The sequence below is a fragment of the Bubalus kerabau genome, chromosome 15, assembly GCF_029407905.1.
Source record: "Bubalus kerabau isolate K-KA32 ecotype Philippines breed swamp buffalo chromosome 15, PCC_UOA_SB_1v2, whole genome shotgun sequence".
NCBI lineage: Eukaryota > Metazoa > Chordata > Mammalia > Artiodactyla > Bovidae > Bubalus > Bubalus kerabau.
The window spans coordinates 15,286,355-15,314,263 of NC_073638.1; the positions used below are offsets into that span (position 1 = coordinate 15,286,355).

Here is a 27,909-nt window from a genome sequence, read left to right on the forward strand (position 1 = left end):
ACAGTACACCCTGAGGTATTTTCTTGTATTTATAAGTACATATGCAGGCTCTGTGGAGAAGGCAATGCCACCCCACTCCAGTACTCTTGCCTGGAAAATCCCATGGATGGAGGGGCCTGGTGGGCTGCAGTCCATGGGGTTGCTAGGAGTCGGACATGACTGAGAGACTTCACTTTCACTTTTCACTTTCATGCATTGGAGAAGGAAATGGCAACCCACTCCAGTGTTCTTGCCCGGAGAATCCCAGGGATGGGTAGCCTGGTGGGCTGCCGTCTATGGGGTCGCACAGAGTCGGACATGACTGAAGCGACTTAGCAGCAGCAGCAGCATGCAGGCTCTGATGAGCTTCTGGAAGTGATAGCTTTCTAGAAAGGGATTTATACTAGAACACATGAGAGATTGAGGGGAACAACACTATGATTATTAAGGTTAACTGAAAAATAGAACTGATTTGTAGACTGGAACACTTCCATCAGCATCTTAATACAGTATGTTCTTAAGCTACAAGGGAAACCAAAACATATTGAAAGCCACTTTGTTAAAATCTGGGTTTCTCTGGTGGCTTAAACAGTAAAGAATCTGCCTGCAATGTAGGAGACCTGGGTTCAGTCCCTGGGGCAAGAAGATCCCCTGAGAAAGGATAGGCTACCCACTCCAGTATTCTTGCCTGGAGAATAACATGGACAGAGGAGCCTGGGGGGCTACAGTCCGTGGAGTCACAAAGAGTCAGACATGACTGAGTGATTAACACTTACTTACTTACTTGTTAAAATTTGCTAAGATAAAGCATTGTCAAAGGAGGTTGAAATCTATGTTCAGTGTACATTCACCTTAAAGGCAAAACAACATCAGAAACTCTATCACAAAGTTTCTTTGGTTGCAATGGGATAAAAACAGAAGTGTTAGTAGGTTGATGTTTAACAGCATCGAGCCGAAAATAATGATGCATTCATTCAGGGCAGGTGATGGAGCCTTTGGATTTGGAAATATTCAAAGTTCAAGTTGCAAGGCCTTCCTCTCTTCTGGTGAGTACTCCTCTGGTTGTGGTCAGTGTCTGTCTCGGTGATTTTTCTTTTCCTGGTATACGATGGCTGAACACCTCCTTTTTGTGCTGGAAAACACTTTTCCTATATATGTTGTAAGACCCTCAATTAGATTCTGGAGTTGTGGTGTGTGTGGCCAGCTTGAGTGAGTGCATGCTGGTCACTCAGTCATGTCCAGCTTCTTGTGACCCCATGGGCTGTAGCCCCACTAGGCTCCTCTGTCTATGGGATTCTCCAGGCCAGAATACTGGAGTGGGTAGCCATCCCCTTCTCCAGGGGATCTTCCCTACCCAGGGATTGAACCCAGGTCTCCCGCATTGGCAGTCAGATTCTTTACCGTGTGAGCCACCAGGGAAGCCATGTGGCCAGCTAAGGAGAGCAGATTTTATTGTTCCCAACTGTGCTTTTCATGGTGGCATTACACAGGCAGCTGGAAATCAGGCATCGTGGGCATGCTTATACTGGAGAAATTGGCAAATATTCCACATCAAGGTGGTCTCCGCCCCCAGCAAGCTGGTTGTTCAACATTAACCAGCACACTGCAGGTGACGAGCCTTGTTGCTTCTTTCAGGTGTACATTTCTACTTAGATCTACTATTGGCTGATCATCCATGTGACAAGTAGAGAGCGGTTTGTTGTATTATTTCCCAGACCTCAGAGGGGCAGCACACTCTGTCCCCAGACCTGGGAACGCAGGGCTTGCCTGGGCCAGGCTCCAGCCCCGTGGGAAACTGGTCTAAGCAACCTCCTGATCCTCCAGCAGAGTTCCCACCACACCTCTCACCTGGCAGAACAAGTCCTGTGTGTGGGACTCCATCCAGCTGGTAGGAAGGATTTCACAGGATCATCTATTCTAAGTTGCTAATAGTAACACAATGGGCTAAATCTCCTTGGGCTGTTTGTATTTTCATGAAAGCAGACAGCTGAAGGGAAGAGAGTCAAGGGGTGAGATTTCTGGCAATACTGCAGGCTGCTGGGGGGATGGAGGTGTTATTTGGGAACAATGAGTGTTTTCTTTTTTTTTAATTAATTAATTTATTTTAATTGGAGGCTAATTACTTAAGTGCTCTCAGGTTGGTTGCCACCTAATGGTTACCCTGCTCATCAATTTTGTAAGTCTGGGAAGAACTGATGACAAGAATAGCAATGGTGGAGGTGATAACAATGATATCAATGTTAATGCCGGTCTGCTGTCGGTCCCATAACATCCCAGGAGATTTCTCTGACTTTGGGGGAAGGCTCAAAGAGTAGAGAGAAATGGCTGGAACTTAATCTCTGTGAGGCACTGATGTGAAAGTGCTTGTTGAAGAGCAAAGATGTATTACCCACGATTTAACAAGATCCTAAAGACTGTCCTGTGATAGCATCCAGAAAAGGCGCAGTGACTCAGAGGAAGCAAATTCAGGTCTCCTGGGGACCACAAGCATCCTCTCCTTTGACCAGCATGCTGATTCCTCACTCCTGGAACTTTCACCTCCCTGGAAGTTTCCTTCTGGATGTCATGAACAGGATACACCTGGATATGCCTCGTCCACAAATAGGTTGGGGAATCAGAGACTGGAGACAACCTCCGGAATCATAAACCCAGGAGTGGCTGGCGGGTGTTCTCCGGGACAGTGACTCAGGGGCAGACCCAGACTGGCCTCCCGTTGGCAGGCTGCCAGGGGAGGTCTGGGCGCTCCTATCATTTCTCAGAGGCTCCTCTGGGACTTTTCACTCTCTGGCACCCGTTTCTTGTTCAGCTCTTATTGCTTATGACTCATATGGCATTTTCTTTTTAATGCCTAATACATTAGGGACTCTGCTGATTCATACCAGGAGGAAAGCGAACTGGCTTGAGGTGAGTTCAGAGTCCTGTACTGAAGATGGGATTCATTGAGTTTAAGAACACAGGACTTGGGACTTCCCTGGTGGTCCAGTGGCTAAGACTTTGACTTTCAATGCAAGGGGTGTGAGTTCAATCCCTGGTGGGGAAGCAAAGAGCCCACATGATTTGTGGCCAAAAAACAGAAGTAATGTTAGACTTTAAAAATGGTCCACATTAAAAAAAAAAGATATGGGACTTAATTGGAATTGACATGCATACAACGCTATGTATAAAATAGACAACCAGTAAGAACCTACTGTGGAGCACAGGGAACTCTGCTCGGTGCTGTGTGGTGACCTAATGGGAAGAAAATCTGCAAAAGAGGGGATATCTGTAAACATATAGTTGATTCACTTTGCTGTACAGTAGAGTAACACAACATTGTAAAGCAACTATATTCCAACAAGAAGTAATTAAAAAATAAAAAGGACGTCTGTATCTTGAAAAAAAAAAAAAAAAGAACGAACGAACACAGGACTTAAGGACAGACAAGAGGCAGAATTCTGAGGCCCTGGAGATAAGAGCCTTTTCAGGGCATGGTGTTCAACACTTATTGTCAAACTCAAGCTTTGGCTAAGCCATTTACACTTCCTGGATAACTGCTTTATTTTTCATGAATGTTTATTCACCTTCTTACAAAAAAGAACTATGTACTTATTTTTAAGATAAAAAGAACCAACTCTGGAGAGTTCTATAATAATACATCTTTATATTTCTATAATACTTAATAGTTTACAAAGCATATTATCTCATTTGATCTTTTTTTTTTTTTTTGAGGTGGGGGGGTAGGGGTAGGGGGCTTGCTATGCAACTTGTGGTTATCTTAGTTTCCAGGGATTTAACCCAGGCCTGGACAGTGAAATTGCCAAGTCCTAAGCACTGGGCCACCAGAGAATTCCCCTCATTTGATTCTTACATAAACTTTTTGAGGTTGATATTTTTATTCTCCACCTTTCACAGATAAGGAATTAAAGTTCACAGAGGTTTGGAGACTTCCCCTAAAGTGTCGTGGGGGGACTAAAAATCGAACCCGGGTATACAGAATCCAGAGTGCAGCTTTACAAACAGAAAACAAAACCCTCAAGCCCTATACCGTAACTCTCGGAAGAAGCACTGCAGTGTAGAGTTCAGGAAAATTTGATCTTGAACTCCTTTTTGCTCTTTCAAAGATGATTGAAATCCTGGAGGCTCTTGTAAGGACAAGGCCTTTCCTATAACACAGAGTCCTCAGGATGGTTCTAAATAGTGATGTTCCAAATCAGATTAGCACTGATCCGTATAGTCCTGGATGGAACTTCTCTTTGCACCCACAAAGTTAAAAAAACAAACAAACAAAAACTGCACTTTTTTAAACTGCTAATCGGTCCACCTTAGCAAGTATGCCATTCCTTATCTGGAAGATAAAGAAATATTCCCCAGACTCCTGCTGTCAAAGGCTAGATGACTGTGGAAATACCTGTCAGTATTCTGGTGTATGCAGTGTTTAGGAAGATCAGATGAATCCCTGCAGATGAAAGCACTCTGTAAACTCTAGGGTTCTATGTGGGTGTTTCCCACCTTCAGATGAAAAGAAAGCCAATAAACTTGTTCAGATGGGCAAGGAGTGTCCAAGCTATACTTGTATTTAGGAAGAACTTATAGACATATGTGAGAATCTTAATGAGAACTGGTTTGAAATACCTCTAGGTATCACCTTGCCTACAAATTATACCCCCACAACAAATTATTTTCTTTATTCTCAATAACCCTTTTTATTAAGCACCAGGGCTTCTCTGGTGGCTCAGCTGGTAAAGAATCTGCCTGCAGTGTGGGAGACCTGGCTTCAATCCCTGGGTTGGGATGATCCCCTGGAGAAGTGAAAGGCTACCAGTATTCTGGCCTGGAGAATTCCATGGACCGTGTAGTCTATGGGGTTGCCAAAGAGTCAGACACAACTGAGTGAATTAAGCATGAATTATATTTTCTATACTTTTTATTTATCAAAGCTATGCTTTATTCTGTACACATTTCCACTGTACATCACACATTCTCCTCTTGCTTTCACAGTAAACAAATGTACAGCAGTCCTTTGGCTCAGGTTTTACAGGTCTTCTCTGGAGAAGTGTGTCAGGCCAGTTAGACACATATAACTCTGGGCCAGCGTGTCCCACTGCCCAGGAGCCTTCGGGTCGTGTGTAAGTGCCCACGAGGCTGGTCCCCTCCAGCTGGAGCTGCCTGAGCAACTGTCCAGAGGAAGGGGCTCTGGCTGGAAAAGTGATCTCTCTGGGGATATAACTAGATCAAGATTAAAAGAGGCAGAACTTGTCCTGAAGGGTCAAATCTTAGAAACCTGGAAGGTACCTAATCAGTGCTTCAGTTACAGTGGGAGGCAGAGGGATGAACAGATGCTGGACAAAGTGGTCAAGAAGGAGGGTGTGGGACTTGCCAATGAAAAGGGTCATTCAAGAGCTAAGCCCACGAGCTCTGGGTATCCACCAGCATGACTAATTTTAATGTTTGAATCAGAGTGATCCATTAAGAGGGTCAAGTTAGGACACAGAGGATACGTAGACCTCTTACAATTTCTTAGTTATTCATCAAAATTATCTCTTGGTTCACCTGATTAGTATGGATTCTTCTTTATAAAAATAATCTCTTATTTTTACAAGGTATGCAATCTTCAGTGATAGCAGGTGGTTTTATATCCTACTCAAGCCTCCAAAGTCCAAATGTGTTGTCAGCATCTGCTTTGGATGGGACTCGATCACCCAAGAATGGCACTGCAGCTGACAGGCAGGACCTCTTGGAGGTTGTTCCTGGTTCGTGTAGAGTTGGTGGGGGGAAGGGCTGGTCATTCTAGGGTGAGATCTAAGGATTAACTAAGGGGATCCAGCGATCCTACCTAATCAATGCTCCAGGATCAATTAATCTTTGGGGACAAATTCATAATGCTTTAACTCACAAGAGGCTGACTATAAAGAAGGTTGACTATTTACAGGGAAAGTCATCCTTTTCAGCCTTAATGTGTACGTATTCTCTGGTTAACTCTCTTTGAAGTACTGGGGTTCCTGAGAAACTGAATCTGTTATAAAACTACGGACTTAGCAAGGCAGGGTCTGGAGGGGAAATATTTCTCTACTCCAGAGACCAGAGATGCTCATGCATCCCTTCCTGAGCGCATGCACTGTTGTGTCTGACTCTCTGCGACCCCAGGGACTGCAGCCCGCCAGGCTCCTCTGTCCACGGGATTTTCCAGGCAAGAATGCTGGAGTGGGTTGCCATGCCCTCCTCCAAGGGATCTTCCCAACCCAGGGATGGAACCCACATCTCTTGTGTCTCCTGCATTGGCAGGCAGATTCTTTACCACTGAGCAACCTGGGGATAGCTTTCTGAATAGGTGCTGAAAACAAGTAGAGCTCTTGTTCTCAGAATCCCCCTTTCTAGACTCTAGCTCCAGCCCTTGCCTGTCTCTTCAGATACACTGACACCACCAATGAGGCTCTGGATTCCTTCATTTTCATTCCCGACCTCAACTCCCAGACTGTACTTTAACCCTCGCCTTTCCAGCTCTGATCCAGAAACGTCCTGACGTCTAAGGCAACTTCGTCATTTCACTCAAGATGCACGGATATTATGACCAACAATAGCTCTACAACAACAATTAACATTTACTGGGTGCTCCCACGTGACAGGCATGGGAATAACGCTTCATCTTCATTAACTCATTGAATTCTCATAACAATTCTCTGAGGTGGGTAGTGATAATTAGCCCCATTGTATAGACGAGGAAGCTGAGGCTTTGGGTGGGAACTTCCCCAGTATCGCAAGCTTGTTAAGAAGTGAAGCCTGGACTGGAACCTAAGTCATTCTGACTCCAGGGTCTGGGCTCTTACATTAGGCAACATGCCCTGCAGGAGTGACCTTGATCCTCTGCTGAGAGCATCTCCTTATGAACACCAACTGAATGGCACACAATCAACAAAGACAAGTGGTCTCAGTGTTTTCCATGTTGAAATTTAAGCTTAAAAATAATATTTTATTTAAAATGGATTACCAGTGAGGACCTACTGCATAGCACAGGGAACTCTGTTCAGTGGTACGTGACAACCTGGATGGGAGGGGAGTTTAAGGGAGAATGGATACGTGTACATGTATGGCTGAGTCCCTTTTCTGTCCACCTGAAATTATCACAACATTGTTATATATGTATAATTTATTTACTTAATTGTTTTTGGCTGTGCTGGGTCTTCGTTGCTGTGAGGGCTTTTCTCTAGTTCCAGCAGCAGGGGCTCCTCTCTAGTTGTGGTGTGTGGGCTTCTCATCATGGTGGCTTCTCCTGGTGCAGAGCACAGGCTCTAGGGCGAGCCTGTAGCTGCAGCACGTGGGCTCAGTAGTTGTGGCTCCTGGGCTCTAGCGCGCAGGCTCAGCAGTTGTGGCTCCTGGGCTCTAGCGCGCAGGCTCAGCAGTTGTGGCTCCTGGGCTCTAGCGCGCAGGCTCAGGAGTTGTGGCTCCTGGGCTCGAGCGCGCAGGCTCAGGAGTTGTGGCTCCTGGGCTCGAGCGCGCAGGCTCAGGAGTTGTGGCTCCTGGGCTCTAGCGCGCAGGCTCAGCAGTTGTGGCTCCTGGGCTCTAGCGCGCAGGCTCAGCAGTTGTGGCTCCTGGGCTCGAGCGCGCAGGCTCAGGAGTTGTGGCTCCTGGGCTCGAGCGCGCAGGCTCAGGAGTTGTGGTGCACAGGCTTAGTCGCTCCCTGGCATGTGGGATCTTCCCAGATCAGGGATCAAATTCATATCTCCTGCATTGGCAGGCGGATTTTTTTACCACTGAGCCAGCAGGCAAGCCCCCTATCACAACACTGTTAATGAGCTATACTCCAAAAAAAAAAAAAAAAAAATAGGTTTGAAATGTATTTATTAGAAATCAAGCCATGATCTGGGAGAAAATACTGAGAGAGAAATAGTGAGAATTCTGAGAGCCCATTTATGAAGACCAAGGAGTCCACACTATGTAGCTCCTAGTGTAACATTTTGAAACCTCAGTGGGTGACAAGTTTAGGTGAAATGCTGAACAAGACATCAAATCACACATAAGACCCAGCCCACAGTGGGAAGGCAAGAGCTATCCCAGGGTTGAGTGCCCTACCAAAGGCCACAGAAGACCACCTCCCTCCAGAGACTGCGTGTCATATCTCACACTGTGGCGGGGGTGGGGGTGGGGGGGGGGGTGTTCCTAAAATAAAAATTTAGAGTGTTCCTATAACTTCCTATGTGATTCAGAATCAGTGAAGCAGTAGGTTCCTGGGTGCTTCAAATATTTCATGTCCCAAATAGCTTTTCAGAGAAATAACATGGAAAAGAAGGTCCAGGGCCTGTTTCACTGATCTAACCTCTCTGTTTTCTTATGTATGATTAAAAAATTAAAAAAAAAAATCCAGATGGGAGTGGAAATGGCTTGAGTTAATGTCGATCAAGAAGAAAATGGAAAAAAATAAAATAAAAATCAAAGATAACCCCCGACCTCCTTCCAAGATTCTCCCCCTTTATATATTTTCCAGAACAGCTGATGAGTTGTCAACAATTATTTTATTGAGCATTGCAAGGTGCACAGCATTGTACATAGCTTGAAAATGTCAAATTGACTCATCACGCCCTTTATAAAGGCTTCCCCAACGTCCATGTTTTGTGGGTTTTCCTGCTGTGCTCCAGGGATGCTAGTACCATTGCAGGCTTACCACAATGTGGTACATGGATCAGCTCACCACGTCCTCCCCACTAGATATCTGAACTCCTCAAGGATGGGATGCACGTATTGTTGATCTATGCAACTTAGATGTTCAAATGGACATTGGATGGATGAATGACCAGTGTTTCACTCTAGCTCCTTCTCCAGATCCCTTCATCTGCATTTAGGGGCAAGTGCTGATGCTGAGTGAGAAGCGAACACTCAAAAGGCACAATGGAACAGAGGAGTGTCCGAAGGCGTGGCTGATCCAGACTAGAAAGTCAGCTCGGCAATGATGAAGAGCTGGCTGACCTCTCCAAGGGCCTGAGAACATAGCAGAGCCACAGAAAAATCTTCCAACCAGAAATGGGGCTCGTCAATTCAAAATCCCACCCCAAAGGCCAAAGTGGCTCACTGGGGGGCCAGCGGTCTGGCCACCTGCTGGGGCTGGCGAGCCACAGGCACAAAGACCCACAGTCCGGAGTGGAGGCTCTCAGCCACCCAACCTTGGGGATTAGTTTTCCCTTTATTATCCCTTTCCAGATTTCAAAAAAGGCCACACCATAATAAATAAATAAGACGCAAAACAACTGGAACTGAAAAGGAAGACATTTTCGAATGGTTCTCTAGAAAAGTTCAGATGCCCTGCTCCTTGCATGGTGCCAAGGGGCTCCAGCTGCCATGGATGGCCCCCGTGGGCCTTTCGGTATGCAGATAGGTACTCTGAGGGGACATTAATTCCACAGGAGGCAGCAACCCTACTGGTGCGCATGGACAGCTAGTTGCTTCATCACATGGGCCAAACCCATTTAATTCATCAGAGTCCAGTTTATCCGATGGATGATGGAGAAAACCCCGCCCTAGACGAGGGAGACACAGATCTGACATCCAAGGTGTGGGATGTCACCTTGGATAGGACCCAAGCCGAAGACCTTGGCTCCTGGTCTACCATCAGTTAGCATCAGGCATCAGCTTCCTCATCAGAGGCGGCTTTGGTCAGGCCGAGCTTGTCTCTGGTCAGACCATCTCTCTGGTCCCCTCTGAAATTCCCTTTCTTTCATCTGGCAGGATTCTACCTGACCCATCAGTACCAAGGCAAAATCTTCTCCTCCATGGCTCCTCACACTACTGAAATGAAGGAAAGCCTGACTACAGATTTTTACGGTCACCAACAGAAGTGTTGGTAAAATACTGCTTAAGAGTCTTAGATAATCTAGTATATTACTTCCTATGACAGGTTCACGGCCTGGTGTCCCACTACCTACCTCATGTAACAAACTGATCAGGATGGCAGCTTGCTGGCTGCCCTGCTACTTCGGGTCCAATTCCATTATTTTTCTGCAAAAAAGTAACTCTCATCACACTCACATTTCTTGGGCATCAACTTGATGCTGACGGTTCGCCCATCCTTCTCCCCTCATTTCCTTTCTGGACCCAGATCTCTGCACTGAACTTTCAGATGCACAGTGGCCTGCACCCCCAAATCAGTAGTTTACACTGGGTCCTATTCTACCTCACAGGAACTCTCTAGAACACTCAGAAAAATCCAGGTGATTCCCTCTCAGCTCTGGAAGGCAGAGCAAAGTTTGAGAGCTTTGGCTTCCTCCTGTTATCGTTTTTCAGTGCAAGAATTAAAATGACAAGTGCTTGATCAAAACATTGGAGATTAGCTCTCATAAATAACTTGCTTTAATTGGACAGTTATGTTTTCTAGCATCAAACACACTATAAAAATAATTTCCTGAGATAATGATTCGGAATCAAGATTATATACATATAAACTTAGATATATGTGTCTATGATTTTTTTTTTGCCAAGAAGGCCAGAAGAGTTATAATTTTCTGACTATTTTTTTATACTTTTATACTAAAACCACCATTTAAGGACAGAATCAGAGCATTTTACTCTATTGGGTACTTGCTGGAAGTTTAAGAAAGACTGATCTAGTATTTTTCAGGATATGAATTTTCGTATTAGCTTAACATGTAGGTCTTTGAGCTCCATTTTCTCAGCCAGAGATTTAATATATGTCAAGTTAATCCAAGCTTGGCTAAGGATATCCTCAGACCTATGGCACCTATTCAGAGCAGAGGTCCGATCTTTGCACTCCCTTTTTAATACCTGGGTAGCATTCAAGGGGCAAACAATCTTAGTCTTTGCATTCAGAATTTGTTATGCCATATTTGCATATAATGCTTACCATTAACTCAAAGGAAAAATGCAGCAAAATTCAACGTTGGAGAAACAAAACCACCTTACAGATTCTCGGGAGTCATGGAAAGCTAAGGGATGTAACAGATTCTATATCCTAAGAGAGCTATTTCAACAAGGAAGTGTCTGCACCTCACCAAGTCAGCTGAGCTGGGGAGAAAGAGAAGCAAAATGATAACAAATTGGCCAGGAATACTTATATCAGTTTTGTCTTGAGTCTCCGAGAGTAATAGCAGGAATAAATTCCTTTCTACTTTTCTCAGACAGTTTGGTTTAAAGTGGTCCTCTTCCAGATTCTCCTTCTTCTGTAATTTTTACTGATCACAAATGAACACCACCATCTCTCACAAGGTCTCCTGTATCAGAGTGAATCACTGAAGGGGACGGCTTGGAAGTTCACCCACATCCCAGCAGGCAACCTACACATAATCCCACCCTGAACATGTCCTTGGGTTAGGTTGGAACAGGCAGACACCCCCACCAAAGGCCAAAATATAATTGACAGTGAACAGAAACCCATAGTATAGACAAAATATTCCAGCTTTCTCTATTAAAAAAAAATCAAATTCACTGGGACTGGGCTCTCATTATTTTTTTTTCTATAACTCCCCAGGATTGTCAAAAGTAATCTTATAGCCAACCCGCTTGCAGACAGTAAAGATGACCTGAAATAGACCACCCATGGTGCCAAAAGCTGTGTCAAAGAGCAGAGAGAGGATGCCACCAAGGCCCATGGCAATGTCCCTGCAGACGATCGGAACTGCGCCTATGGTGTACACGGGGAACGTGGCCACGTCCACAAGCACCCGGACAGGGACACCCACAATGCGGCAGACCACCTTCAGCAGGCAACAAAGGATCCGGAGCACGGCCCTGGTGATCCTGACCGTGACTTTGAGGACCTTCCAGGGAATGCTGCCCAGCTCCTCCCCGATGGTCAAGAAGTAGGTGATGGTGGCTGACCCCAGGCGATAAAGGCAACTTTCTAGACCGTTAATCACCTGCTTCGTAACATACCAGAGGAAATACACAGTGTACTTCAGGATCCCGAAGGCAAGGTAATAAATTAACTGGCAAAGCTTAATGAACGGGGTAGCGACAAAGCCCAGGAGTCCTCCCAGAAGGCTACTCCCTTCCCCAGATGTCTCCGGAGGTGGCAGGGCAGACCTGGTTCCCCTTGCGCTGGAGAGCATCTCGGAGCCCCCCTCAGAGTCCAGCCTCCGCTCCTCGTCCTGGACTTGGTTAACCACCTCCAGGATTTTTTTCATCTTCTCTGTGTCTTGGTCACTTTCCCCACAGTTGTTCTGGAACAGCTGAAGGTGGAACGGAAGCAGCTTCTCCAGGTCCCTCAGCATCACATCCTCGATGACCTCCCGGTTGCGGGTGTGCTTGACAAAGCCCATGGCCCAGCCTCCCCCAGGGACCGCGCAGCAGGCCGCCAGCCAGACAAACTCCGGGATGCTCACTCTGTCTCTGACCCTGAGGTCCGAGGGCACAGCGCCTGTGATGATGTAGAGCTCGTCCCCGCTGCCACACTGCGGGGTCAGAGCTCGCTCCATCAGGCTGTTGAGATTCATGTACCACCTTTCCTGGAAGGATGGGGTCATCGGAGCCGCATTTGTGAGAGTGAAGGTGGCCGAGTGGGGATCACTGCTGAGGGAGAACGGGTAGAGCTGCCCGGTCCGGTAATCAGAACCCAGGAAATCTTCATTCAAGGCTTGGTTGCTTCCTAGCTTGTTCACAGACCTGATGGCCTCAGCCTCATCCGTCACCTCCTCCAGGCTGCTGTTGGGGTCATCAATCTGAAAAGAGAGAGCGAGGTTGAGATACGTCCCTGTTGACAGCAGACTGGGGATCCTCAGACCATTCTGCCCAGACTCTAGTGAAGTCCCTACTATACAGACACTTCCAACACTTTGGTCTGGAAGTACACACACACTTCATCCTAATACACCACAACCCTAGTGTCTGAAAGCATCTTTCAAGTCGACTATATCCTCTTCCACTCTTTGTGTCTATTCCACTCTTGACCTACAGTAATGACCTATCACACACTCACACAAATACACCATCAGAACACCGGTTTTCAATCTGCTGTGGTTTTATAAACGTCATACCCTTTTCCGGGAATGTTTTTCCATGAGATTCAAACTGACTGTAAAAACGAAAGCAAGGGGAAAAGTAAATCTCAGCAGGCCTGTAAAAATCAGAACTGGAATTCAGATAATCAGCCACCAATGTGAGCTGCAATTTAAAGAACGCAGTCTTAAGTGAATTTTGCATATTTTGGGATATACAAAGAGCAATCAACTCTAGAGAATTTAAATCAAATAGAGGGACATGTATAGATTATTGTCAGTTACATTAGATTCTTCCCAGGCCAAGATAAAATTTGACCAGCTGCTCTTTGAACTTCATCTCCTCATAATATTTGCTATTATTAACAATGTAGTTTCTGTCTAGGCTTATCGAGCTATGTGCTAAATATCAATAATTATATATATACACATACACACACATCCCTCTTAGTTCTGCTCTTATTCATTTTAAATTCAGTAGTATAATATATACTTCACTTTGCCAATCTGAAAAGATGAAAGGAAAGAGCTCAGGACTGACCCAAACCTCTGTTTTTAGCTCCCAAATTAGACTATAAATTTCTTGACACCATGGACCCTGTACATAGGACCCAGTCAAGGACTGATACATACTAGAATCTCACCTTGTTGTTGTTTTTTAGTCACTAAGTCATGTCCAACTTTTTGTGACCTATGGACTGTAGCCTGCCCAGCTCCTCTGTCGATGGGATTTTCCAGGCAAGAATATTGGAATAAGTTTCCATTTCCTTTTCCAGGGAAACTTCCCAACCCAGGAATCGAACCCATGTGTCCTGCATTGGCAGGTGGATTCGTTACTACTTGAGACTCTCAAGGCACTCTTGTTAATCTGAGATCAGTATTAACTGATCACTGCAGTATTTATAATAGCAGGAAGCTGAACCAACCTACATTTTCAAAAACTAGGAACAGTTAAATAGTGTTATATCCAGCAAGGAAATATCTCAAAGCCATTAAAAAGCACTTGTTATGATAGGGAAATATGTGCTATAATTTTGAAAGGAAAAGGCAGATTATAAAATTAAATGGCAGATTATTAAATTAAATGGATTATAAAATTAAATTAAATAGGCTTAAATTAATTTAAGCCTAAAAATGAGCAAGAAAAAAGTCTGAAACACATGAAAATGTCCATTATGGCTGATCAACTCCCAAGGATACAAGTGATAGACTTTTTCCCTTGTTTTCTTGTTTCTCTTGGTATACCTCTTACCTACATCAACCTGCAAATGATATATATGTTACTTGCAAAAGGAAAAAAAGAAATGAATTAAAAGAAGTAAATTCTGACTAATTGATTCCCTAGAGTTGGTGCCACTTGCTAAACCCAAGAGGGCCAAGGCCATGTGGATTGCTGTACCTCACGTGGGGAAGGCAACCCACTCTACATTTCTCCAGCTCTGCAACAGCAAATGTAGGCATGCTCATGCACACATGTGTAGCTTTAGTGAGGGCAACAGACGAGCAAGGTGGTGTGAAAGCAGGAATAGTCATGAAAGCTAATGGAGTATTCCATAGCTTCACCCTTCAAGGTCGTTCTGTCCCCACCCCCAGACTTCGAATTAGAAATATCCTCTTGCTGCTTTTAATATTTGTTCTTTGTGTTTGATCTTTGTTAATTTGATTAATATGTGTCTTGGGGTGTTTCGCCTTGGGTTTATCCTGTTTGGGACTCTCTGGGTTTCTTGGACTTGGGTGATTATTTCCTTCCCCATTTTAGGGAAGTTTTCAACTATTATCTCCTCAAGTATTTTCTCATGGTCTTTCTTTTTGTCTTCTTCTTCTGGGACCCCTATGATTCGAATGTTGTAGCGTTTAATATTGTCCTGGAGGTCTCTGAGATTGTCCTCATTTCTTCTAATTCGTTTTTCTTTTATCCTCTCTGATTCATTTATTTCTACCATTCTATCTTCTAATTCACTAATCCTATCTTCTGCCTCTGTTCTTCTACTATTTGTTGCCTCCAGAGTGTTTTTAATTTCACTTATTGCATTATTCATTATATATTGACTCTTTTTTATTTCTTCTAAGTCCTTGTTAAACCTTTCTTGCATCTTCTCAATCCTTGCCTCCAGGCTATTTATCTGCGATTCCATTTTAATTTCAAGATTTTGGATCAATTTCACTATCATTATTCGGAATTCTTTATCAGGTAGATTCCCTATCTCTTCCTCTTTTGTTTGGGTTGGTGGGCATTTATCCTGTTCCTTTATCTGCTGGCTATTTCTCTGTCTCTTCATCTTGTTTAAATTGCTGAGTTTGGGGTGTCCTTTCTGTATTCTGGCAGTTTGTGGAGTTCTCTTTATTGTGGCGTTTCCTCACTGTGTGTGGGTTTGTACAGGTGGCTTGTCACGGTTTCCTGGTTAGGGAAGCTTGTGTCGATGTTCTGGTGGATGGAGCTATATTTCTTCTCTCTGGAGTGTAATGAAATGTCCAGTAATGTGTTATGAGATGTCTATGGTTTTGGGGTGACTTTGGGCAGCCTGTATCTTGAAGCTCAGGGCTGTGTTCCTTTGTTGCTGGAGAATTTGCTTGGTATGTCTTGCCCTGGAACTTGTTGGCCCTTGTGTGGTGCTTGGTTTCAGTGTCAGTATGGAGGCGTTTGATGAGCTCCTGTCAATTAATGTTCCTTGGAGTCAGGAGTTCCCTGGAGTCAGGGTTTGGACTTAAGCCTCCTACTTCCAGTTATCGGTCTTATTTTTACAGTAGTTTCAAAACTTCTCCTTCTATACAGCACCACTGATAAAACATCTACGTTAAAGATGAAAAGTTTCTCTACTGTGAGGGTCACTCGGAGAGGTTCACAGCGTTACATGGAAGAGAGAAGAGGGAGAAGGGAGTTAGAGGTGACCCAAATGAGATGAGGTGGAATCAATAGTGGAGAGACTCTGTGAGAGAGGGAGAGAGTGGGAAGATTTGGGAGAATGGCATTGAAACATGTAAAATATCATGTATGAAATGAGTTGCCAGTCCAGGTTCGATGCATGATACTGGATGCTTGGGGCTGGTGCACTGGGACGACCCAGAGGGATGGAATGGGGAGGGAGGAGGGTTCAGGATGGGGAACACATGTATACCTGTGGCGGATTCATTTTGATATTTGGCAAAACTAATACAATTATGTAAAGTTTAAAAATAAAATAAAATTTAAAAAAAAACAAGGATTAAAGTTTAAAAATTCAAACCAGATTAAACTAACAATATAAACAATTTAACCAAGATTAGAATGCAATAAATGATATTTGATTAAAAAAAAAAAAAAAAAAGAAATGATCCTGGATGGTCCCCACTTCCACCACACCCCTAGAGGACAGAAGCTCATCCATTTTGTAAAGCTGCCCTTGCTTTCCTATAGCCAGAAGATACAACCCATGGAAATATCTGCCTCATTCCTGAATCATGAGATCAAGGTATGGCAGAGCCAAGATTGTAGAGTCTTGGGTGGAAGGAATTTTAGGGTGCCTGTTTATTCTCCCTCTTACTAGGGTACTGTGTCTGCATTTAGCCTGGTGTAGCTTCTTTATCCCATCTAGAGGAAGCCTGGAGCTGGGGTTTTTTTTTTAATGGTAGCCGGTGACAGAGCATAGGGCAACACACTGGTTCATCTTCTGTCCAAGAGCCACCCAGGGATGAAATAATGCCTTCAAGGACAGAAGGCAGGTTGGAACACAAACAGAGAAGAGAGTCTTAGATAAAGAAGGGGAAGGAACCAAAAAGGGCAGGCAGGTAAAGAAAAGGGGAGGGATAAAAGAGAGGGGGGATAAAAGAAGAGAGCGAGATTGGGGGTGTGTGTGTGCATGTGTGTAAGAGACAGCCTACAACATCCTGCTCTTGGACAGAAACCAGGATTGTGGGTTGATTTACTCCCAAACTTCAGAGCGTGGTCTCCCGTGGCTAAGGTCAGAGGAGACTAAGCTGGGTGCTTCCACATCCTCTCAGGCCACTTGAGTTCAATGGGCTCCAGATATCTGCCATAATGGAGTCTGTTCTGCCCGCAGCTCGCAGGTACATGGGAACGGGCCAGGATGAACCGAGGTGACTGCAGAGGTTGGGACCTAATTCTGCAGTGGGCGCTGTGCACCTCCCTGCTCTGAGCCTCTGCAGGCAAAGCAGAAACTAAACGATGTGGTCCGGACGCACAGGCAGGAGAGAGCACGTCTTCCTTTCCCTTTTCCTGGCCTTCTTCAGAACCCCACATCCATGGTCACTGTATTGTTATGAACCCCAAATTGGCCCTATGGTTTGATGACAGGGTAGAATATAGTGCTGGAAATGAAGATAGAATGTCTGCACCCGGTACCTATATAGCAATACAGCAGGAGGTCAGGGACTAATTTTTCTTAACTACCAATTAAATGATTTCAATATAATGTTACAGAAGGTGTTTTTTTTCTACCTGATTTTACAGGTGGGAAAACTAAAACACAGAAAGGTGAATTTTTCCAAAGTCATCCAATAATTAGCAGGACAGAATTTGAACTGAGGTCAGTCATTTTATTCCTAAAGCACACATTCTTAATGACTAAGCCATGCTTTCCCCATATTAACGGACACTGCTGTACCAGTTTTATATGCCAGAGAGTGGAAAACCAAACAGAAAAAGAAATCACTGTCTCCTTTTCTCTCTATGACATGGAATAAATGAAATTCCTTAAATGTACAGGGAGAGAAGCCGGTGTCTGAGCGCCCTGGGGTTGCAGTCCCCAGAAAGAAGGGAGAGTGGAAAGGGGAAGGTGAATGGGAACACGTGCAGATTGGCCCTCAGGCTTGCTTTCTGCCTTTGCCCAGAGCACATAAAAGCTCAGCCGCCAGCTTCACAAGCCAAGGAAGGTGGCAGCTCAGGCAGGAGCAGCCGATCAGAGTAGTTTCCAGCTTGCACGCTTGCACTCAGTCGCTCAGTCATGTCCTGACTCTTGTGACTCCATACACCATAGCCCGCCAGGCTCCTCTGTCCACGGGATTCTCCAGGCCAGAATACTGGAGTGGGTTGCCATTTCCTTCTCCAGGGGATCTTCCTGACCCAGGGATCAAACCCACATCTCTTGCATTGCAGTCAGACTCTTTACCAAATGAGCTATGAGGGAAGCATACTACTACCCTTAGAAAGTGGGCAGCTGGCTGGTCTCCCAGAGACGTTGGTTCTATTAGCACCTTACTTGGCTACTTGTTCTCTTTCTCCTCACCAGCAGCTGTAACAGAGAACAGTAAGCACAGTGAAACGTCATGGAGAAAAACTGTCAGGCATTCTAGGACTGTCTTGCCTGGTCACAGTTCAATACAGTGATGTATATACTGTACATAAATCAGTGTGGATGCTGCCAGTCAGAATTAAAACAGAAAATAAATAATAGATTTCTCAAGGCTTATCTAACAGTCTTATGAGGGAAGTTGCTCAGTCGTGTCCGTCTCTTTGCGACCCCATGGACTGTAGCCTGCCAGGCTCCTCTGTCCACGGGATTCTCCAGGCCAGAATACTGGAGTGGGTTGCTATTTCCTTCTCCAGGCGATCTTCCTGACCCAGGGATCGAGCCCAGGTCTCCTGCATTGCAGGGTGACACTTTACTGTCTGAGCCACCAGGGAACACAGTCTTAAATCTCTGACCAAAATGCCAAAGAATGTTTTATGAGACCATACACTGCTCTTCAATGAACTCTCTATTCTCTCCTCTGAGGATCCAATCACATCAAAGCCTCTCTTTCTATCCTTTTTTGTGACTTACGTTCTTTTTCATAGTGTTGTGCATTATTTGTTCCGTCAGGTCTGACTCTGAGACCCCATGTACTGTAGCCCTCCAGGCTCCTCTATCTATGGACGCCTCCAGGCAAAAAGACCGGAGTGGGTAGCCGTTCCCTTCTCCAGAGGATCTTTTCAACCCAGGGACTGAAGCTGGGTCTCTTGCATTGCAGGCAGATTCTTAACCATCTGAGCCATTTATATCTTATTAACTCTCTATATAGCATTCCAGGTGAGTCCCTAGATCTATCTTCCAAGGCACTGAGTCTCTCCTTAGCTATGTTTAGTTTAATACCTATTTTGTTGAGGTATTTTTCTTTTTTCTTTTTGTTTCTCATTTCAATGACTCTTCTTTCTTTCCTAGCATTTCTATTTGGTTCTATTGAAAATTCTGTTGTTGGGTTTTTTCTCTTGAGAAATTCTTTTTTTTTTTCCTATCTTTCTTAGATATTCTTAAATTCCCTTTAAGATCTATTTTATTTGGCTTTTCAGTTTATTTTGTTGCTCCTATTGCTTGACTTTAGGGTGGTGTATATACTTAAGTGCTCTGCAATGTTTGCTCATGAGCTTGTCTTCATAAAAGGTCCATGATGGTCTGCTGAAAAAAAAAAAAAAAGACAAAAATGGAAACAAAACCAAATCTAATAGGACTGCATTTGCAGTTGCCTCTGCTGGAGCTCTAAAGAGTTCAATGATTCTGGACTAGCTTCTGAGTTTTTTCATAGGTTAGGGTTTCCACATGGAGTAAGCAGTGCACATCTGGACCCATACAAGGAAAAATGACAGCTTCAGGCTTACTTCTGGAGGTTGACTGTTTCCACTAATGACATGGTGTAGGCAGCTACTTCCTATAACAACTTGCAAGTAGCTTTCCTGCCTGGTTCACCAAAGCTGCAACAGTCTGCCAGCCCCCAGCTTTACCTGGAGAGCTCAGCTCCAGACCCACATCATGAATAGGTTATGTAACCTTGACGTCTGTCCACAGGCAGTATAGAGCCCTAGCCCCTAGCATCTACGTGTCCTCCCACACACAGCTTTGGCTATTGATTTCTTATATATTTCTGGCACCTGAAAATTTCTTCTTACTTTTTTGCTGAAATATGAATTTAATTTAAATATATAGATACTTTTAAAATTCAACATTTCTATGTGATTGCAGTGGGAGGAGAGGAACTGCACACCTGCCCAGGAACTTTGTCTAAGGTTATAAAGTTTCTGCTAAAGCATGCCTTGTTTACTTTTATAACTCACTATAGATTTATCATCCCCAAATTTACTTACTTTGCTTAAATCTCCTTCTTTTATATTTAGGCCACCTCCTGTGTGGTGTAAGTAGAACAGTACGTTCCAAGACCTTTCTCTGATGTGTCAAGAACTTTACAGGCTGAACTCTCTCACTAAGAATAAGACAGAAGGACTCCCAGCCCTTTGCCAAAACACACCAGCCAGCTTACAAACAACCTGTTTGGTTTTTGTTTATTTTTTACTAATTCCTTTGCTTTATCTATTAGCTATAATTCTCTCATCTCTTCATATAGGTATTTCTGTCTTATTCAAATTCATTTTCATTGATTTTGTGTTTGCAATTTGGAGTCATTAAAAATGGATATTCCATTATGAAATCACTCTACCATCTCATCATAAAACATATTAAATCCCAGGGTCTTAGAACAGTCTGCTAACTGATCTCCACTGGGAGAAACGTCCATCACGATTTCTACTTCCTGTCTTAAAGCCGCTTTTTTAACTTATGACAAAACTTTGTTTTGATCTCAAGATGACTGTGGTTCTAATGTCATTTGTTAAAGACTCATCTGAAAGTCTAAATAAAATCAGTTATAACAGCTTCCCCCATCATCATGCTTACTAAACTCTATGAAACAACCACCATGTCTTAGTAGGTTCTCACTTTCTGAAGGAACAGCCAAGTGTGTGTGTAACTAAAATCTCTGACTCATGTATGGAAAACTGTACTGAAAACAATAAGAATATTTGATGTAAAAGTCGAATGCATTCTTTGAGACACTGTCACATAAAGGGCAGGTGTTTTTTGTTTCTTTCCAGGCTCTCTGCAGACACAGTCTAATGAGCTGGTCACTGCAATTACACTAAATTACCAACAACACTGCTCCCTAAAGACAAAAATACACCTATGATGTAGGAAGTAATTTCAGATTACAGTTTTGGGGCTGCCCTTGCCCTTTTGCAAGCACCACTTATCTTTCTCTTTGGTTTCCCAACAGACTCCCTGGATGAAGGGACAGGTACAAGCTCTCTGTGTAATCTACCTCCCTATTGACCTAGTCCTCCTGGGCTGCCAGTGTTATTTGATACAGTGCCTGTGTTTAATGGAATTTTTTTTTCCCTAATCGCAACAAGTTTTAGACGAATGAGCACTCCGCATCCACCAGCATCCTGCCCCATAAACAACTTTATAATAAATTCCTTTTCAAATTTAATGCCAAGAAAAAAACCTGTTTCTCTCAATGAGTTGGTCTGTTTACTTTAGCAGACAGCCAAAGCTACTTAAACCCATGGGATTGTTTTCCCCCTCCTTTGGAATTAAATAAAAGGAGCCTTTCAATTTTCCTGCTAGTATGCATGGAAGAAAAATAGATGAGGAGAAAATTGAGAAGGAGAACTGGAGGGGAAATAGGCGCCCATTCAACAATATGGATTGAGGCTATTTATGTGTGAGTGCTACTGTAGGAGAAAGCAGGAGGAATGGTAACAATAACAATCAGCAACACTCAGTGAGTAATACACGGCAGGCACTATTCTAAGAATTTCACAGTACTAAATCAGTAAGTAGCTGCACCAAGTACTCACTCATCTAAACCCACAAAAACTAGGTACTATTATTATCATTTTTTGACAAGTGGAGAAACTGAGGCACATGAACATTAAGTAGCATACTCAAGGTCACATAGGTGGTGAGTGGTGATGTCACAGCTGCTGCTCTGAATCCCTGCCTCACACACCTCCAAATGGCATCAAGAAACTCACCATCTACTTAGGGAAGCAAGACACAGACACATACAAAACTAAGTAGGAAACCAAGGAAAAACCAGATAAAGTTAACTGCCAAATAAATGTTATAAAGAAAAAGAGCAATCAGATTCCAGAGGAAGGAAGGACACCATAAACAGTCAGAGAAGATAAGATATCTTTAGCTTTTGGAGAAAACAAAAGTTGAGGCAGGGTTAGAAGGATATGCAAGGTTTTGATAGAGAAACAGAAAGGTCAGTATGGCTTAAGGAGACATCTGCACAAAGGCTTGAGAGATGGGGAGTCTGTGAAAATGGGACTCTGAGAAAGGAAAAGCTTTAACTGGGAGGGATACCAGGGGACCAGATTATAAATGATCTGATACACAGATAACTCGTCATAGAATAATCACAACTAAAGCTCACTGAGTGCTCTCTAGGTAGTGGGCACCATGTAAGTGTGTTACAGGACATACCTTCTTTAATCCTAACAGGATCCCTACTACCTCCTCTGTAGAAAGTGTAATGTAGGCTCAATCACTGAGTAGCAGGTGGATATCACACTGTCGATGAGGGAGGCCGAGTTTGCAAACCCACATGGTCTGACTTCAGCGACCATAAAGCTCTCCAGCTCCACTCTGCTCTCTGGGTCCTTTCAATGCTGAGTTTTTGAGTCTGGACTTGATCTGTACATTCCCTAAGGCCAGAGCATCATTCAGTCAGTTCAGTCGCTCAGTCATGTCTGATTCTTTGCAACCCCATGAATCGCAGCACACCAGGCCTCCCTGTCCATCACCAACTCCCAGAGTCCACTCAAACTCATGTCCATCGAGTTGGTGATGCCATCAAGCCATCTCATCCTCTGTAGGCCCCTTCTCCTCCTGCCCCCAATTTCTCCTAGCATCAGGGTCTTTTCCAATGAGTGAACTCTTCGCATGAGGTGGCCAAAGTATTGGAGTTTCAGTTTCAGCATCAGTCCTTCCAAAGAACACCCAGGACGGATCTCCTTTAAGATGGACCGGTTGGATCTCCTTGCAATCCAAGGGACTCTCAAAAGTCTTCTCCAACACCACAGTTCAAATGCATCAATTCTTCTGTGCTCAGCTTTCTTTATAGTCCAACTCTCACATCCATACATGACCATTGGAAAAACCATAGCTTTGACTAGCTGGACCTTTGTTGGCAAAGTAATGTCTCTGCTTTTGAATATGCTATCTAGGTTGGTCATAACTTTCCTTCCAAGGAGTAAGCCTCTTTTAATTTCATGGCTGCAATCACCATCTGCAGTGATTTGGGAGAACCAAAAAATAAAGTCTGACACTGTTTCCACTGTTTCCCCATCTATTTGCCATGAAGTGATGGGACCAGATGCCATGATCTTCGTTTTCTGAATATTGAGCTTTAAGCCAACTTTTTCACTCTCCTCTTTCACTTTCATCAAGAGGCTTTTTAGTTCCTCTTCTCTTTCTGCCATAAGGGTGGTGTCACCTGCATATCTGAGGTTATTAATATTTCTCCCAGCAGTCTTGATTCCAGCTTGTGCTTCTTCCAGCCCAGCGTTTCTCATGATGTACTCTGCATAGAAGTTAAATAAGCAGGGTGACAATATACAGCCTTGAGGTACTCCTTTTCCTATTTGGAACCAGTCTGTTGTTCCATGTCCAGTTCTAACTGTTGCTTCCTTAGGAACGTGTAATTCCAGGGAAATGTACACCTACCCACACTGGGCAGGAAAGACCGTGAGGTAGCTGAGGGAATGGAAAGGAAAGGACATGTGCGTAACTTTGGAAAGAAGGTGCCCCAGGACGTGGAGGTGGACCCAGAAGGGTCCCCAGAAGGTGAAAGATGATGTCAACTCTGGAGCCCAGGTCACCTGAAAACAAAGGGCAATGGAGGGAAAGTGAACAGGCTGACCTCTAAAAGGGACCAAGCTGACAGGCAGAAACATTTTATAGCAGCTGGAGATACATGACTGGAGCTTGGGCATGAAAGCAAGTTTGGCCACAGAGAGATAAAAGCTCATCCTGGTGCACACGCATCCTGGGGTCGGGGCACTGGGGCATGACTCATGTAAGATTCGCAGGACAGTGCCTATAACTCCGTGGTTTCTTGTGGACAGCGAGAAGTGAACCAATGGATGCTTCTATTTTAATAGCTATGCATTCATGTTTAATTTCTCCTGGGAAGATATAACCAATAATTCCTACACACAATTTCAAGGATATGATTATTTAGGATAAGACTAAATTTGTTTTCCAATGACTTGACTTAAAGTCAATGTAAAGACCAAATCTCAAGAAAATAGCAGTACAAGCTGGACTCTGGCAAAGCAGGGGTGCAAATGACTATTATTTAGAAAACACTGCAGTGCAGCAACGCATTCAGTTCAGCTCAGTCACTCAGCCGTGTCTGACTCTTTGCGACCCCATGAACCGCAGCAAGCCAGGCCTCCCTGTCCATCACCAACTCCCAGAGTCCACCCAAACCTATGTCCACTGAGTCGGTGATGCCATCCAACCATCTCATCCTCTGTCGTCCCCTTCTCCTCCTGCCCTCAATCCCTCCCAGCATCAGGGTCTTTTCAAACGAGTCATCAACCCATTGACTCTCCACAAAACCCCACCAGGTAACTAGTATCATCATGTCCACTTTACACACAGAAAAACTAAAACTTGGGTAAGGGGCAGGTACGAGGCCACTCAATTTGTCAGTGGCACGGCCAAGGCCGTGCCCGGCATTCTCAGATTCAAAAGGTCCTAGCCCCACCACAGCAGCAGCCCAGCCTCTAGGTGAGGGCAGTGAGGAAGGAGGCACTAGAGGAGGGGGGGAAGGGTGGGCAGGAGGGGCAACTGGAAACTGATGGAGCCGCGGGAGAAACAATCATCCAGTATCATGTTGAAGTCAAGGGAGGACAGAGCTTTGGCTAGAGGAGGATCAGCAGTGCACGACACCTGCACAGAAAGGAAAAGGAAGGATGGAGACAAGGGCCGAGGGCTGTGATGATGAGAGAGTCATTCATGAGGATTCAGAGGGCAATTTCCCCAGCGGGCTCAGGAAGGAAGACAGGTGGTGGACGTGGCTGGGTTTGGGCAAGAAGAGGCTGCAGACAGACCTGCATTTGAGCAGTCTTCCCTAGTGGCTCAGAGGATAAAGTATCTGCCTGCAATGCAGGAAACCTGGGTTCGATCCCTGGGTCGGGAAGACCCCCTGGAGAAGGAAATGGCAACCCACTCCAGTATTCTTGCCTGGAGAACCCCATGGACAGAGGAGCCTGGTGGGCCACAGTCCACGGGGTCACAAAGAGTCGGGCACGACTGAGTGACTTTACTTTACATAAAGGCAGGGGAGGAACATGGTCTCAGCAGGAGAAGTAGGGCCCACAGGGGTGAGCAAAGATGCACCATCAGCCCCCCACAAACCCCCAAGAAGAAGGGGCACTGGGAAGGTGGGACAGCCTAGGTCTCCAGACATGTAGCATTGGGGAGCATCTCAGGGGATGATGAGAAATCCATGGGCTAGAGGGGCAGGGGGTCCCTGAGCAGGGCTCCTGTCCTGGAGGACTCCTGGGCTGTGAAGTCCAGGCAAGCCTCAGGGCACCGCCACTGGGAGCACACAGAGCAGGAGCAGAGGAGCAGGGTGGGCTCCGAGATGGGGCAGCTGGCACGGGGAGGGGGCAGGTGGGCCCACGGCTGACGGGAGCTGGCCAGAGTACAGACAGGGCTGAGGTGTGCGGGACACGAGGGAACCCGGTGCTGGGCAGGCCAACCCCAAGGACAAAGTGGGGAAGGGTCAGCCCAGGATACTGGGGAGACAATTTCAACACGATGAAAGAATGATGTCCCGTGTGAGCCACAGATGCGCATACAATGTCCTTGCAGACAAGGAAAGAGGGGCTCCAGGGAGAACAGAGGGGCCTCTATCTCTGCTCCAGGATTTCTCCCTGGGAAAGCTAGTCGTGGAAAAGGATGATCAAACGGGTGTTAGAGCTCCGCACTGATTCGCCCTAGGAAGGCTGGTGTCTCCTTCCCCCGCTCAGTCTCAGTCTCCATAAGCACGGGCTGATAATGATTCACACCAGACCCTATGGTCTCAAGCAACCTCGCCAACTCCTATCGAACTGTGGCCCCGGGGACAGGATGTTTCCTCTGGGGGTTGTTTTGTTTTTCAACCAGAGTTAGGTCCATGTATGAGTTGAACAGCGGGAAACAGGGTTATTAAAGAAACGCGGTCACCCCACGGCCCATCAGCAGGTGGGCGGGAGGGCCCCCCTCGCAAGAAACTGAGACTGCAGCTGACCATCGGAACATCAGATAACCTTATCAGAGCTGAAGCTGCAGACCGCCCCCCCGCACACTCCCAGCGTCAGAATGAACTAGATCTGAGGACTCACCATGTAAAACACCCAGCTGGGGGTTCAGAAAAGCCATGTTTCAAAAAAGAAGTGGAGGCCAGTGGGGCCACAAGAGGCGAGGAAGGACTTTTGAGAAGGAATAAACCGCAAGGCCTTTCAGCTCTCAGGAAAGGCATAAACAGCTCTGACCCACCCACTGCAGGAAAAAAAAGAAAGAAATCCTCCCTGCTTGGCATCAAAAATCTTCTTTCTGCTCTTGGGCGTAGAAACAGCTTTAGAAGAATCAGAAGGATGCTTTTTCCTTTTTTTTTTTAGGGGATGAGAAATGCAGGATTTTTATTTTCCTGAACAGCCTTCCTGCCCTGAGTCACCCTTCCTCCAGGCTGCCCACACTCCCCCCTGCCTTCGGGAGGAGCTGCCCCGGCACTGGCACACCGTAGGCGCCTGGCACGCATCTGCACTGGGGCAGCCGTGCAAATCCAAAGACACGCGCAACCTAGGAGTTCTCCCCTCCTAGGTCAGAAGACGGTGGGACAGGAGAGGGGAGGAAAGGATGGCGCCCTTGCATGTGAGACCTTCCTTTGTCTTCAAAATCTGAATAATGCAAATGAAAGGGGCGGGGTGAAAAAAATAATCCAATCCCGAATTTGCTGTATGACTCAGGGAACTCAAATGGGGGGCTCTGTAATAATCTAGAGGGGCGGCAGAGGGTGGAAGTCGGAAGAGAGATTCAAGAGGGAGGGGACCTAGGTATACTGGTGGTGAATTCATGTTGATGTGTGACAGAGATCAAACCAATACTGTAATCATCAATCAATTAAAAATTAAAAAAAAATTTTTTTAAAGGAAAGAGAAAGCGGAAGAAAAAAGAGAAAGTGGAAGAAAAAGAAAAAAAAAACAAAAACAAAAAAAAAACAAAAAAACCCCAATCCTAAATTGGCATTGGGTGCAGGCAAGGGAGGCCTTGAGGAAAACTCCTGTGGGACGTCTCCCACCGCCTCCCGGGGAGCCTGAGACAGCCCCCGGCGCCTTTAAGGCCTCTCTAGACCTGTGGTACCTTCTCAGATTTCCAACACCCCTGGTCCTATTCCTCCTTACTCGCTGAAGCCAGTTTTCCACTCCACTGTTGCTTTCTTTTCCAGAGCAATTATTTTTAGCACTTGACTATGTGCTACAGAATTCAGAAAAGTCAGTTAAATTGAGACATCCCCATTTCTAATTTTTTCCATGTGCAGACAAGATCAGAGGTTCTTAGAATCACCTATGTGTATACTCAGTTGTGTTCGAGTCCTTTCAACCCCAAGGACTGTAGCCCACCAGGCTCCTCTGCCCATGGGACTTCCCAGGCAAGAAGGCTGGAGTGGGCCATTTCCACCTCTGTCTCCAGAGGATCTTCCTGACCCCGAGATCGAACCGCATCTCCGGTATTGGCAAGCAGATTCTTTACCACTAGCGCCACCTGGAAGCTTCAAAAAGCTTGAGTGCTTGGAGATCGGTTCAGGATTTTTTTTTTAAGTTCTCCAGCAGCAGCAGCAGGTGATTCTAAATCGAGAACCCCTGCGCTAGATCACTCTTAGATTCATGTTTGGTCTTCAGTGGAAATAAGCCCCCCTCTACGCAGCTTCTATAGGAAATCAGTGATGTTCCCTTAAATCAATACTTCTCAAAATTCAGCCTGTATTAGAAGCAACTTAATCTTGTTAAAAATGCAGAATCCTGTGCTCCACACTGGAGATGCTTTCAGAAGGCCTCTGGTGGTTTCAAGATTGCATTTTTAACCACCACCCCCAGTAAGGCTGATGCCGGGACAGGGGTCTATGGACAACTCTTGAGGCACAAACTGCTGATGAGGTCAGCTCCGGTGGTGGCCCAGCTGGGCTTGATTTTTTCACACCCTATTAATAC

The 27,909-nt window shown here is 45.2% G+C and overlaps 1 protein-coding gene across 1 annotated transcript in view; it reads right to left on the minus strand.

Moving 5' to 3' along the window:
- Nucleotides 1–8,447: 8,447 nt before the first annotated feature.
- ENDOD1 (endonuclease domain containing 1) overlaps nt 8,448–27,909 on the minus strand; it is a 36,402-nt gene continuing 16,940 nt past the window's right edge. Inside the window, exon 2 of the mRNA XM_055547742.1 lies at nt 8,448–12,617. Coding sequence (XP_055403717.1) covers nt 11,415–12,617 — 1,203 coding nt within the window. The 3' untranslated portion in view covers nt 8,448–11,414. The remainder of the gene's footprint in view (nt 12,618–27,909) is intronic.